Source organism: Rhamphochromis sp. 'chilingali' (assembly GCF_963969265.1).
Source record: "Rhamphochromis sp. 'chilingali' genome assembly, chromosome: 13".
NCBI lineage: Eukaryota > Metazoa > Chordata > Actinopteri > Cichliformes > Cichlidae > Rhamphochromis > Rhamphochromis sp. 'chilingali'.
Genome location: NC_137940.1, coordinates 32,425,938 through 32,440,889, shown reverse-complemented (window position 1 = coordinate 32,440,889; position 14,952 = coordinate 32,425,938). Strand labels below are relative to the sequence as shown.

The window sequence follows — 14,952 nt, the reverse complement described above, 5'->3', positions numbered from 1 at the left end:
TATATTTCTCTGTTGTTGTACCTGTTGATGCTGCGACTGCTCCAATCAACACAGATGGGATTCCAAGTACAAAAATAAGTGGAGCTGCAATAAAGCAGGTGATCCTGGCTGTATTTGATGAGGAGGCTGACAGAGTCCTCTGGTGGAAGTCCTGATATCCAAGGTTACCTAAAGCCTTAAACAAATGACAGTGTGACAGTTAGCCGTTCATTTTGTTAGTTAGTCATTTATTAGGGTAATGTTGTTTTAGTTTATAATCTCTCAACTTTAGTTGTATCTCTAATTATGTGTATTTTATTAGCACTCAGCAAATGACAAACTGTTTATTTCATCTTGAGTTAACTTGTGTGCTTTAGGTTTATAATTTTCACATGGAGTACACATTATAGGTTGAAACATTTGCTCATTTGTTTCTCGTCAGACTAATTGTTTATGTCTATTTGGAGTTTCAGTGCTTGTTCGGAGGTCCCTTGAATGTAAATGAACATTTCTAGTATTAATTATAGTTTTAGTATTAATAATCATTAAATTCAATGAAAACTATGTCCTTTACCCCCCCTCATTACATCATTAGGCTTACATCATGCAAACAATTTCATACCCATGAAGGCCTAATGCTGAATGACTGAATATTGTTGAATGTAACTTGATCGAGTTCACTTGTTAACCACAATTTCTCCACTCATGTTTTCTAAGATGAATATCGTGGTCCACATTGATATCCTTAGTTTTTTCTGGTTTTAAAGGGAGACCCTGTTCTTTATTTTGTTTATGAACCTCATTGATCCATCTCTGACCTGGATCCATTTATAGGCGAGTCACTGCTTGGTTTGAGTTTTGATAACTTTGTAAATTACTTAAATAATCACTTTAAAGCAGATTGAACAGCAACCGTGTGTGTGCTAATAAAGAATGCTGCAAAGCATGTTAATGTCATTCACATAGTTTATTTTGGATGATTGTTTGTACTTAGTGACCTTTATTTTAAAAACATTTAGATATTTTAATACCCATCAAGAGACTAGTGCTAGAAATCTGTCTTGGTCTCTGCAACTGCTAATGTTTTTCTGTGTTTGTTGCTTTTACAAATTCAGTCCTAAATAAAAATAAATGCAGGCCTTACCAATAATAAGAAATTATCAATCCATCTCCATAGCCTTTCTTTATCTACAGAACCAATCCAGGGGGCTTGGTAGGTAAAGTTGAAAGCAGTCTTAGTAATGTCCATAGAGTGGGGGTTCATTAAGGTGAAGGGGACACAGAGCCACTGCAGAACAGAAGAAGATCCAATGACATAAAGACTAAGTTACAATGTTCACAATCACATTAGATTTGCCTATATTAAAACCCTGTTCCCAAAAAGTTTGGGATGCAAAATGTAAAAACACTGTAAAATTGTAATACAAATACAATGCAATATATTGGAAACCATTCCAATCCTGTATTATAAGCAGTAAGTTGAAACTGTTGTGGTTAGGAGTCTCTTCTGCGAACTGTTTATGGCCCAGACGGGCATTGTTAACGCTGTGTATTTTTTGACATTGGGATAAATCAAAGCTGCTGAGGAAAAGGTGCATAATCACAGCACACATGCTCCAGAAGGTAAAGAACCATTTATCATAAAGATTAACCTTTCAACCTCAGATTAAAATCTACTGTTTTTCAAAAAATATAGGCTGATTTAGAATTTAATGGCTACAACACGCTTAAAAAAAAAAAGGGGTGGGACGAGGGCAACTACAGTTAAGGGAGAAATGTATAATTAGGGAAACGGCTCAAATAATTGCCAGTTTCATCATCTTTAGTACATAATGTGCATGAAGATTCAGACAATCTGGAGAATCTAGAGGAGCCAGAAAACAAACGATTAAAGACCTTCAGGCCCTCAAGTCTGAAAACTGTGTCCAGTGAGCACCATCAGTCACAGATCAAAACTCTCAAAGACAAAACTGATGTTTAATATAATTTAAGGGGATAGAAAGAAAACCTCTCCTGTGGTGCATAAATAAAAGTTTGATATATATTTTTTTCAAAGCCACAGATCTTGTATTTCTCATGGCCAAGGAGCAGAGGGAACATCCAACTTGCTATAAACACAATCTGATGAGTTTGGAGACATTAATGCATATATTACTTTTTTTTTTTTTAAAGTGAAGTGCCATCAAATTAAAAAAAAAAAAAAAAAAAACCATAAAAACAACAACAACTAAGTTTTCATGTATTTTCAAATCCATACAGGCTTTATTAAAGTATTTACATTAATTGTGCTCTTTTATTTATATTAAACACAGTTTCCCTATATTTTATTAAGGAGGGATGTGGTTTCCCATGCAAGTGAACTCACCATACTGAAGAAAATGAGTGTTAGCTGTATTATGTCTGTGTAGGCTACAGAGTAGAGACCTCCCATTAATGTGTATATGATGGCTACAGCAGCAGAGATCCAAATGGAAACAGCGTAGGATAAATCCAGGACCACGCTTATTGTTGCTCCTATAAAAGTAACACAGTAAATGATACAGAATCACATGTATCAGAATTACCTTCATTCAGTTTAGGAAAATGAGTTCAGTCACTTTAGGATGACACCAACAGCATGTGTCAGTATGACTTACAGTAATACTATCATACTAGTTTGTTGTATAGGTGTTTTGGATGCAGTTAAAACTATTATAGCAGCCAAACTTAAAACACTTGTCTCTATCCTGGAAATTATTCAGTTGCAGGTCTTATTACTAGAGAAGGAAAACAAAAGTTATGTGGGTATCACTCACCTAAGCCGATAAGAGTTCCTGTCACCCAGATTAGATCAGAAATTAACAGAGCCACGGACAGAGCTCCACTTATTGACTTTCCATACTTGATCTGGAATGGGTCCATCATTGTCACATATTTTCTTTCTCTCATTGGTTTGGCAAAGAAAAGTCCACCTTAACGACAGGTAGAACACATTTCTTCACATCCACTACTGAAAATCAGTGGACTTCCTCTTTAAGATTCATTCATAGTCTTATGCGAATCACATTTTACGCTAATTTGCACAGATGTGTCCCCACTTCCTTATAAGACATGCTTGGCCTGTATTTTTCAAAGCCTAATTTAGAAAAGGTAGGTTTTTAGATTTTTCCTTATGATTTTGCACAGCTTCCTCTAGAGGCATAAAAAGTGTTTGTGAAAATTTGTGGCGTTCCTATGTAAAACACATTTAAAGTAATCATATAGAAATCATATTTTTCCACACAGATATACGCCTTTGTCTTATAAAACACATCATTCCTGATTTAGACATTAAAAGTAATATCTAGAAATAAAAACCTTGCTTTGTAAAAGGTCGTTTTTGTAGATGTTACTTAATAGTTCAGATGAATATGATATTTGTAGGCGTAACCAAGTATGTGACAAGGAAATCATAATGATTAAAGTCTGTAGTGTAGTACCTTACGCACACATGAGCCGCTTTCGTCAGAAAATGGGAAATCATGTGCAAATGCAGAAATTATACAGGTAATGGTGTTATTATTAAAACTCTTACCAACAATAAAAGACAGGGCTGCTGTTAATGGCATGACTGCCCAGGCCAGCCCCATAGTTGGTGTGTACACTGCTTCTGTCAGACCAACGATAAAGCCCCCGCCAACAAAAGTAGCTGCAGAGAGCACAGCACAAACACACATAGAGGAATTACACCGTGACCTTCAGGCTCAGGTAAAGAGGCTTCTAAATTAATATTGCGTTAATTGATGGTGTGAACACTTTTGCACATGAGATGAAGTTTTAAAAACATCTGTTTTCTCTTTTAACTGTGTCTTAGTGTAACTCAAAATGTAGGAATTCAATTGCACAAAAAAAAAATTGACTTAAGCAAGGAATATTAATTTAAAAAAAAAAACCAAAAAAAAAAAAACCCGACTTAAGCTTAATGGTTCCACTTCACTGTAATATGTAATAAATTAGGCACAACAACACATTTTTTAAAATAACCGTATTAAGAAAGGTTTGTTGTCTTTTACATACGAACAGGCTAGTCCCTTTATCTTAATAGCTGCACATGTTTTTGTTGAAAGAATGTCAAACGGGGGACTCCCTGTTAAAGAGAGACAGGTTGTTGTTCACCAGCTACTTTACTAACTATTTACTTTGGTGGAGTTAGAAGAGAATTTAACTTGTTCTATTACAAAAGCTGCACTGTGATGAGCTCATGCAACAACATACTCATTTTGTGCTTCACAATGTTCTTACACAGTTTCACTCAATGAAAGTGGCTACAATAACAGCCAAATATCTACAAACATGCACTCTCACCGGTCATTGTGAAGACTCCTACTACCATACTGATCCCTCTGTTTCCCAGCAAAGTGACCTCTGTCTGGGCTGCTTGGCTGCTTTTCTGCACCCGTTTGGACTTCATCGAGGCCCACAGACCAGTGCCCAGCACCATCAGGTAGAAGACCACCATTACCACCAGCCCTGGGATGTTCAGAGCCATTGTGTGCTACCTTGATGACTGGCAAAACGTGGATCCACTGATGAAAATAAATAAATAAATAAATAAATAATACAAATAAGACTAATAAGTTGTTTTTCAAATGCAAAATGTTTAGTTCAATCCTAACATTTCCTACAAACTGTGCTTCCAACTATGAACTATCAGTTGTAATGTGATACAGGTGGGGCAGTCAAGGGCAGTCTGGGGTGCTACTGTTTGATTAGATTTTAGTAAATGTTTGACAGTTTCTCACAACTCCTGGAATAGCTCTTGATTGGGGTTGGAATTTTCCTTCGCAATGTAAGGTTTGTTTTTAAGACTTTTGCCTCTTGGTTGAATTACTCAGCTATAGTTTAGTTTTATATTGGCATGTCTCCAAAACTGTGTGTAGAAAACCAAGGCTGGAAATGGAAAAAAGAAACTGTAATTATACTTACAACCCTATAAACTGATATCTGTAGATGAATAAGCTGTCAGGACAGTCACAACCAATGTAGCAGAATTCTAAATACTAGACCATATGTTAGTTACATTTATTTTTACTGTTTACTAGTTATTAAGTTAGTGAAAGCGGTTAAAAATGTATTCAGTCAGTACAGAATCATCTTCTATCCTAAAATATCATCAAGAAAGCAGAATTAATTCAAATCAAGAAATAGGATCAGTTAGAGAGACAGAGGAGTCTGCATATAAGAAAAGATTAAAGCTCCTTTCTGAAGATCAGAAATCTCTATTTTTGCACTAGGATGTCAAAAACCTGTGGCTACTTGGTTAAAGACGGAGTGTGATTGAGATCAGGGGGTTCCATTAAATCTTCTTATATTTTCACTAGTTTTTCAATGATTGATACTCGAAACGATTGGAAAGTTAAGGACATTTATTCGTTTATTTGTGATTTTGGGAGTGCTATTTAGGTGACAGTTTATGGCAGGTAAAAGAAAACCTTCATCAGAACTTGTTAGAGTGAATTGTTAAATCATTCATGTCATTTTATGCTTGCCAACTCTGATGAAAGGAATTCCACTGTCCTTCCCCCCCCAGATTCTCGAGGTTGTGGGTGGGGGGGCTGTAATGTTTTATTGCAGATACATCCTATCTGGAAGATCTGCTTCTTGTGATGTTGCTCCTGCTTTTATGACCCTTTGGTCAGCAGGAGGTATATCTCTCTCTCTCACACACACACACACACACACACACACACACACACACACACACACACACCATGTGGGCGTTGCTTTGCTGTGATGTGTTTTGTGTGAACTGTCTCTCAATAAAAGGCAGCGAGAGGAGGCCGTCATCGGGGTCATTTCCATGGTGGACACACACGAGGCCTCCCTTGCGCAAATAATCGATTGATCGACTGTCTTGTTTTCTTCATGATGAATAAGTCTCTAGAATTAGCGGGGCTTGTAGAAACACAGACCCAATAGAACTGTTCACATCTTCTAATTATTTGTCTTGTGAACTTGAAAACGGTGTCACATAGTTTATTATTCAGATTCAGTCCAACTTTATCAATCCCAAAAAAAGGGAAATTTGTTTGCAGCTTACCCACACAACATACTCCCACAGTCAAACTCACACAACCACCACAAACACTGTTGTGACATGCAACAGTGTTTGTGGTGGTTGTGTGAGTTTGACTGAAAAATCCTCACATAGGAAACCGGTTTCCTATCCTCACATAGGAAACTCTCAGTAAGAGAGCTAAGGGCTGTAAGGTGGCCTTGACATGAGGCCACCTTACAGCCCTTAGCTCTCTTACTGAGAGTTTCCTATGTGAGGATAGGAAACCGGTTTCCTATGTGAGGATTTTTCTATACGTTCTAGAAAGCTCCGGAGAAATATCCACTGACTTGGCTCTGCTGCTAGACCTTACTGATAGGAGGAGCTCCCAGCTAAAAATGATTTTGACGGTTGTTGCTACATGTTAGACACTTTGACACATTAGCCATAGCCTGCCTGTAGCAATTTGGGTGCATTTTTTCTTTCAACTCTGTTAACCTTAAAAGATTCACTCACCTATCACATTAGAGCCTGCTCACAGTAACAGCTAGAACAAAAATAACACAATTTGCATTTATTAATAAAAGGAGTCATTAAGAGGTACATCTTTGAACAAAGTTCACAGCTCTAAAATCTTGTTTTATTTCAGAGGAAGTTTTAACAGTGTAAAGTCTGCCTGTTTGATTTCCCTCTCTTTATCACACCATCATAGAGGCAACAAAAAAAGAAAACAGAGTGAACACCGCATAATTTACAAAAAGCCTTGGCAACTGAAAAACACCTAACTGATCTAGAGTACTGGTTAGGTGGGAAGTAGTTATTTCATAAGGATATATCTAATTATTCTCCAACATTGCGTTCAAGGAAAAGCACTGGGAACAGTAAACATGTAAAGCATTACCTTCACCTTGTTACAAAAACTTGTTACAAACTGTCATGAAAGCTATTAAAAATAATTTTATAAAATCCATATAAAGGCATTTTGGCATAATATAGATGTGATAATGCAGCAGTAAAACCTGATCTGAGTGACCTTTCTGTGTAGATTAAAAAGTGATACAGTGACAATTATTTGTAAACTTTTACACTTTTACTTTGTTTTAAATCTTAGTCACCAGTAAGTGCCAAACTAAAACACACGCTTGCTTTATCAGACCAGCTTAGTTGATTTACAGTCAACAGCTGCAGCAAATATAGACAGAAGCTTTTGCTAACTGTGATAGGTTTAAGCAATGAAAATCAAAGTCAAACACTAATTACCTGCTTAGCTGGTGGCAGTGTGGGTATTCTGGTACCTTTCTGAATCCTTTCCAGGACTGCGTTCCTATCGTCTCTGCCTGACTGTTTTGTTTTCTGTTTGTCTCATAACCAGTCTAAGCCTCCTTGTGGCACAGGGGGCTGAGCCTATTGTAGATAAGACACAAAAAAAAATCTACGGCTGGACAGGTTTTCTCATTCCTCACAGACCTCAAAGGAACCAGCAATTTACGATCATTTCCAGGCAGAAAAAAGTGCCTGTTTAGGAATAGAGGAAATAATTAGATTTAATAAATGAGACAGATAAAGGTTTTACTGAATTTCAACTTTTAGCTAATGGATTTGTGGCTGAAGGAGTATTTAGAGTCTTGACTTCTGCAAAAGTTGCGATGCAATCTAAAATATAGACATTGTTACAGTGCAATCAAAATCCTGTGCTTTAGCAAAAAACATAAAAGAGCAGCACTCATTCTTCAGAATGTCACATGATTTCAAAATCATGTAATTCGCTCAGAATTTTTAATTCATCAGTGAAGAAGTCTATTTAATAAGAGTATAAATATGATTACTTTACATACTGTATCTATGATAACCCGTTTGTGGACACGGTAACCCTTGTTATATCTACAGATTACAGACTCCCTATTCACTTAATGTTTATGTATAAATATTATAAATATGTAAAAATATTGTTTTGAAATAAGAACAGTTATGACCTTGTTCCCGCTTTTTCACGAACTGCTTGTCTAGGCTACATGTGTGACTGACGTCAACTGGCACTATAAACTAAAGATAAAATACACATAAACAAAAAGTTCTCTTGTCAGCATATTTGGTGTCAGAATTTATTTAGACCCATGATGTACAATAAATCTTCCAAACTTACAACTTTTTAGCTGACCCTAATATTTTATACTCTTTCAAAAGCCAGTTTGAGGGTCAGAGTTGGAGTTAAGTCTATGTCAGGGGCATTTATTGGGCAGGGTTCAACATAAAAACTTGCCTGATGGCTCAAAGCCTGAGTGGTAAAGTACACTGGGTATGTTGATTTGGCTGTGATGATATTTTTGTTATCAGATTATTCACTTGTGATGCCAACATGCTGAAATAAACCGTCACTATTTTTTTTTTTTAAGTCAGCATTACTGTGATAAAATATTTTAATTTCACATACTAATGAATTACAGTAGTCCAGCCTAGAAGTAATAAATTCATTAACTAGTTTTGAGACAGGATGTTTCTAATTTTAGAAATAATTAAACACATTTTTTAAATTATACAAAATAAAGGAGATACCCTGGTCAAAAAAATGACTCCAAGATTCCACTCTCCATTTACATGAACAAATTAGAGTCTAATAGATAAATATGATTCAACCCACTGCAGCACAGTACATTTATTATTTTACTATTCTTACAGCATGCTATAATCTGTTATAAAATGTTGTGATCAACAGTATTGAACATTGCACTGAGCAAGCTAACGTTTAATTAATTTTTGGCTCAACAGAGCTCTGACTCTTTGTCAGCCTGGATAAAGTACTGAAAAGAAACCTGGGGTTGTTCTTGTTTTCTTCAACCAGGACTTTTTGCAAGGGCAGCAAACTCTTTTTCCAGGCTAAATGAAGCTCTAACTTAATGAGATGCCATTTCCTCTCAAGCTTACGTTTTATCTGCTTTAAAGCGCAGGTTTGCCAGGCACAGTTATACCAGGGAGTCAAGCAAAGATTTCAGGCTTTTTTCAGGGGAGCCACTGTATCCAGGTTCGTAAACAGTGCTCTGCATTGTGCTGGCACATGACATCGAAGGAGATAACCGTGGAATTGCATCCTTGAACTCAGTTACAGCGCTTTCAGGAAGACAACTTGAGCCTTACTCAGGGTGTAAACAGACCTCAGACCAAATAAAACTGGTCAGACCCTAAACTGCCATTGGCACACCTAATAACCTTTGAAAAAACTTGGCTTCTTTCATTGAGAAAGCGCTATATCTGAACCAGATGCACCTAGACCGTGTGGTGGCAGATTTATTTTCTCATCTATTAATCACATATTTAATCATATCACATTAGTTATAGTAATATCACTTTACTATAGTAAGAGCACTCCTGTCACTAGTTTATATGCATGTGGAACGTTAACACAGTGAGGCCATTGTAATGGGAGACATTAAACAGATAGTGGGACTCCTTCTGCGTATCAGGGATGTAAATCCTTAGGTGACGGCCAAGCAGAAAACAAGGTCATAATTCTCTCTGAGGGAGAAGGTATAGCTCCCCCGTGAGAGGGGCCAACGTGTGAGTTTGTGGAATGTTCTTTGTCTGCGTCTCTGTATATAAGATGTAAGGACGGTGGCCACAATTCAGAGATGGTCCTAGTGTTTCACTGGGATGCTCTCTCCACATTGCAATGTGTTTATCAAACCCACTTCAAATCAAGCTCGCTGGGTGTGTTGCAGGTTATTGTTCAATTTTCCACAACAATTTGGCGTTGTCGGGCAGGATTCCTCCGGTGAGTTTTGCTGAATCACGGGCACGCGGTGACTGGCCATCCTGAGGTAAAATTGCCTCAGTCCCACCGTTGTTTTCAAAAAGGGAGAACCGGGGGGTATGCTTCACCGAATCACACATGCAGGAATTTTTAAAAGAACCAAGAGAGGCACTGCAAAGGATCTGCAACGGTGAGCTGTTTTGATTTGGGAGGATTTTTCTATCGGACCGACGGGGAAATCCTCGCTTCCTTACAGCTGCAATTATTGGGTGCAGGTTCCTAGAAACTCAGTTTGGATATTCAAGTGGGTATTCTTGTTGCAGTGGTAAGTGCAGGATCAAATCCAGGTTTTGGTTGCATGATTTTCTTTTCTCTTTCAGAAATATGGGAAAGAATACATGCAGTATAAAGTGTGTAGAAACTGAGGAATGCAGTAAAGAGAAGTGTGTGTGTGTATATAACCAAGAGTGATGGAAAGAGATGTGTTAAAATGTGGATTGAAGAATAAGAGAGGGAAAGTGTTAATAAGTAGTGATGAAAATGATATTAAATATGTCACACATAAACAGAGAAATGTGAAGGAAAGGCAGGTTTAAGGACATGCTCTACTGAATCTGCAGCTCCACTGCACACACAGCCATTAAACCTGCCTACTAGCGCGCGCGCACACACACACACACACACACACACACACACACACACACACACACACCCTACCTTTCCAAACGCCTTCTATGCTTATTCCCTTCCGATGCTGCACCCTTTACCCACCCCTGCTGCTTGTCATGCGTTTCTTTGGTGTATTAAGAGTTTTTTCATGTGCTATGTGCAGAGGTGTTTTTTTTCCTGTTCTCAAACTGATCTCAATGTTGGAGCTCAGTCTGGGGAGAGTTATTTTTTTCTCCTTATCTTTCCTCATGTGGTGCATTTTCCATTGTTATACCTCTCTGACCTGTCTTCCCCATGTGATGTTTTGTGTAATGTATGTATGGTTGGAAGGGTAAGATGGCGCTGGCACGGCTGGCAGCCTTAACCCAATTTCCCTCGGGATAAATAAAGTATTATCAATCAATCAAATGTTAAATGTTACAGGGGGAAAATGTGTATTCAATGTGAAACACATACTGTGTTAAAATCAGTATCACTCCTTTCACAGACTAGGAAGGTTGACCACATGATTTACAGCAACACCTCTGGAATCTGTTGATCCAGGCCCGACCTGCGAGGACACACCACTGGCTAATGGTTTTTTTTTTTTCCTCTCTAAGGGTTCTGGCATCACACAGGCAGACATGAGTGAAATGAAGCAGGTTGTGTAGTGATTACAGAACATCTTAGTGTGGGGCTCATTATCATATCTTTATTCATTTTAAGGTGTTGAGCTCAAAGTGTGAAAACAAGTGAGTGACATTACTTAAGAAAAGTTACTGGTTACAGTAGTTTTAATTAAACACATGGGATGATCCATGATTTGGGCAAATTATGGTAACAGTAGTGTTTTAATGATTTGGGGGAAATAAACTGCATATGGCGCACTTTTGTAAGTGGTGTTGGATGCCTTATTACTCTTATGACCCTACAGTTGTTTGTAAGTGTGAAGTTTGTATTTACTCACCGATTTTGGTTTCTAGGTAACTGTGGTGTGGATGCAGGCTCCAGGAAGAGCCAAGAGTTAGAGCCCACTTAACATGACATTAATGCTGATTTTATTCTTTAACACAGGGTTACAGGGCTGAAGTGAAATTACTCCGGAGGAGAAGCCCTGATGTTGTCCATGGCTTTTTACTGTGATTTGTGGGATTAACAGTTCATGTACAGGTATTAAACCTCTACAGGGGGGTTAAGTCCATGTTCAGATAAGGCTTTGATGATCTATAAGTAAACTTCACTGAACTGAAAGAAAAATGTGGTTTGATGATGGTTGACATGTTTTCCAAATGGTTAGAAGTTTTTCCTCCTAGTAAAGAGATACAGGTGCAGCAGCCAGAGTATTGCTGGAAGAAATCATCCCAAGGGTGGAATCTCCTGACTGAGACTGGGTGCTGATCAGAAGTCTTCAGAGACCCAGCAAGAAGCAGGGACCATTCATAGCAGAGCTGACAGCCCAGGCAGTGGTTGAGGTCAAAGGTCGTGCGGTTTGGGGCCCTACTAGTCATCATGAGAAGATTCCAGAACCACAGCAATAACCATAAAGCTGCGTTGGAACGAGAGGGTGGGGGGTGAAAAGAGCGCCCTCCTCCAACAAGGGAGTGCCAAGCTCCAACTCAGCGACTGAAGAGTGAGACTCTGTGGCACCTAAGAGGGATCAGCGAATGAATGCAAATAACACCTGCTTAAACAGCCAATCAGTTTCCCTGGAAAGCTTAGTGTGTTTTTAAGTTAAGGTGGTCGTTGGTGTGACGTTAATAATCATTTTATAAATGACATGCATTTACATGACTCTCCGAACATCACAAACTCTGTTAGAGTTCTGAGCATGAGTAAAAGTGATTGGAGTAGTTATAGCATGCAAGTTTTACAGCAACTTGTGCGCATTTTGTAGGGTAGGTAGATTGATTATCTAGCATGTGTAGGAATGTTTAGCTTATTTTAGAGTTTAGGAATGTGTTAGATAGGATATAGAATTGTGAGACAGTGACACTGCCCTGGATATAAATAAAGGCCTGACTGTGTCATCAACTTAGGAGTAGATTTTAGGAGACCCTCCCCCAGTTGAACTGTGAAAGTAAGACAAAGAGGAGTTAATGCTGAGTGGAAATTCCCCAGAGGATACCTGGGTGGGGGTCTCAACATTTGTAACTGGATAACTGTGGTCTGGAAGGGAGATGGACTTTTATGACCGGCAGGGAGTCACGTACATAGAGACACACACCCACAGTGCTTTAACTGTTACGCACCCACAGTCACTCACGTGCACTCACACATACATACAGGTACGCACATACATTCACTCACGTGCGCTCACATAGGCATACGGGTACGCGCACACACAGGCACTCATGTGCTCGTGCATACACACAGAGTTTGGAGCACACCATGGGGGTTTTATGATAGGGTCGCCTCTATAAAGCTGGCTGTAACTAACAAAGGGGTGAAGATTTTGCAGAGGGACATCGGCCTCGTCTTCCCTTCTAGAAGTGCATGCTTAAATGAAGATGAATAAAGGTTTTGTGAAATAACTACTGAGTTCCGGTGCCGTCTCTGGAAGTTTCGAGGAATAAAACGAACCGGGGTGAAACTGATTTCGCAACACATGTCAGTTCCTGATGCGTAAGTGCATTAGGCCCTCATTGTCTGAGTAAACATAGTAACAACAGTTGTGAGTTCTTTTGACATGTGTACTCAATTTTGACACATTTGACACCATAAAGATAGGATTTTTGGTTCATCACATTTCATTGAGGGATTTTGATAGACCTCAAACATGCTGGAAGCACCTAAACGAGGAGGTTTAGAGAGTTAAATGTGGTTGTTTTGGTTTCCCCAATCACTGGTGTAGGAACAGTAAAGATAATTGTAAATGCCCTTGAGAAGGTTTACACCTTTTAAACGGGCTGATGGCTCTACAATAGTAAAGAGTACAGTACACTGCATAGACAGAGAGGAAAGAGCTATAATTCTGTTGTAAAATGTAGCTCAGAAGTGTTTGATATATGTTGGCTGTGTGGAAATTCATGGCTACTTTTGGGTTTTACTTTAAAACTCGAGAAGCACTAACATCAGTGTTAGTATATGTTTGTGGTACCTACAGATTCAGACATATTCACTGTCCTTGATGGCAAACATCTGGACAGGGCAAAGCAAATGGCACAAAGGATTGTGTGTGATGTTTGGCGAGGCATGTGTGCCTCAATCCCTAATAACATGGGGGATGAGGGTCTTTTACAGAAACAGTTAATAAATTGGGAGATTTAATTATAAAGTGGGAAGATATATCACACACTGAAAAACTTCCTTATCTTAACAATGGGTTTTTATGAGAGAGCAGCTTGATGTAACTAAGGTTGAAGTTTTCTTTGCAGATAATGATGATCAATATCATCTCATATTGTGTTTTCTTTTATGATATAACTTCCATCCTTCGAACAGAGGGTGGAGACTTAGATGGAGAGAAGATGACCATAAAATGTGAATTTGTTGTTTCCTTCTGACTATAGGGAAGATGCACATTGTGAATTCTTTGAGTACACAATGGTGTTGATGTACAAAAAAGAAATTTCCATGTGTTTTTATGCGATACTTAATTATTTTTAATTCTTAATTGTGGTATCACAAAGGGTGGAATGTGGTGGCAGATTTCTTTTCTCATCTATTAATCACATATTTAATCATATCACATTAGTTATAGTAATATCACTTTCTCACTTTACTATAGTAAGAGCACTCCTGTCACTAGTTTACATGCATGTGGAACATTATGTGGGATTATAATATTATTTTATGCCATGTTAGACCCCTAATTAAAGTTTGTGAATTATTATGTAGTTTTAGTTTGCATTATTCTCCTGAATTAGAAGAAGGTGGTAACTATTGCATTTGTTAAACTGATTTGCATTACATTAGATTGCTGATTTATTGTGAATGAATGATATTGTTTTATGATGCATTATACTGCTGAGTTATAAGAAATACTGTTCGCAGAAAGTCATCGCCTTATTTGTCTGATTAGAAGAGAATAGAACATACTGGAGTTTTCTGCCCCATCTCAGCAGGAGCAGATAAACAGGGAGCCAAGGTCGTAGCTTAGGCGCTGTGTGAGAGAAAGCATGTGAATGTTTAGGCTTTTATGATAAGGTGGGGGCCACTAGAGGCTATAAGAGTTTGATCAATGCTCCACCATTTTGAGATCTGATGCTGTCTGCGTACGGTGTCCATCTCCCACGCGTGTGATCATTAAAATCATCGTTTGACTCAACCCGGCCGGACCAGTGTTGTTATTGTGGTTTTTCCTCTTGTATCCATCCCCAATATTTGAATCCGTAACAGTTTGGGGGCACGTCCTGTGGTATTGGGGTGGAAGTTGGAGGTTTGGACGGTCCGAGGTTGTCGAACGGACAGGCACGAGCCAGTGGTCTGACGTGAGTGGGCATAAGCCGGCTTATACAAAGGTAAGGCACTACCTGTTGAATCTATTTCCAAAGTGTGCCAAATTGGACATGATTAAATTAAAGTCTACTCACTGAAGTTACTGGAGAAGGCCTGTTTTGATTTTGAT

The 14,952-nt window shown here is 38.4% G+C and overlaps 1 protein-coding gene across 6 annotated transcripts in view; it reads right to left on the bottom strand.

Moving 5' to 3' along the window:
* LOC308409025 (high-affinity choline transporter 1-like) overlaps nt 1-14,952 on the bottom strand; it is a 28,813-nt gene that overhangs the window by 7,249 nt on the left and 6,612 nt on the right. Inside the window, exons 2-9 of one of the 6 annotated variants that reach the window (XM_080901545.1) lie at nt 7,253-7,396; nt 6,509-6,539; nt 4,303-4,523; nt 3,533-3,646; nt 2,775-2,930; nt 2,345-2,493; nt 1,124-1,267; nt 22-175 (exon numbers count right to left, since the gene is read on the bottom strand). In XM_080901545.1, the coding sequence (XP_080757671.1) occupies nt 22-175; nt 1,124-1,267; nt 2,345-2,493; nt 2,775-2,930; nt 3,533-3,646; nt 4,303-4,486 (901 nt within the window). In that variant the 5' untranslated portion in view covers nt 4,487-4,523; nt 6,509-6,539; nt 7,253-7,396. Of the gene's footprint in view, nt 1-21; nt 176-1,123; nt 1,268-2,344; nt 2,494-2,774; nt 2,931-3,532; nt 3,647-4,302; nt 4,524-5,486; nt 6,056-6,508; nt 6,540-7,252; nt 7,398-14,952 lie in introns of those variants that run through there. The other 5 variants (XM_080901546.1, XM_080901550.1, XM_080901548.1 and 2 more) reach the window with 5 other exon arrangements.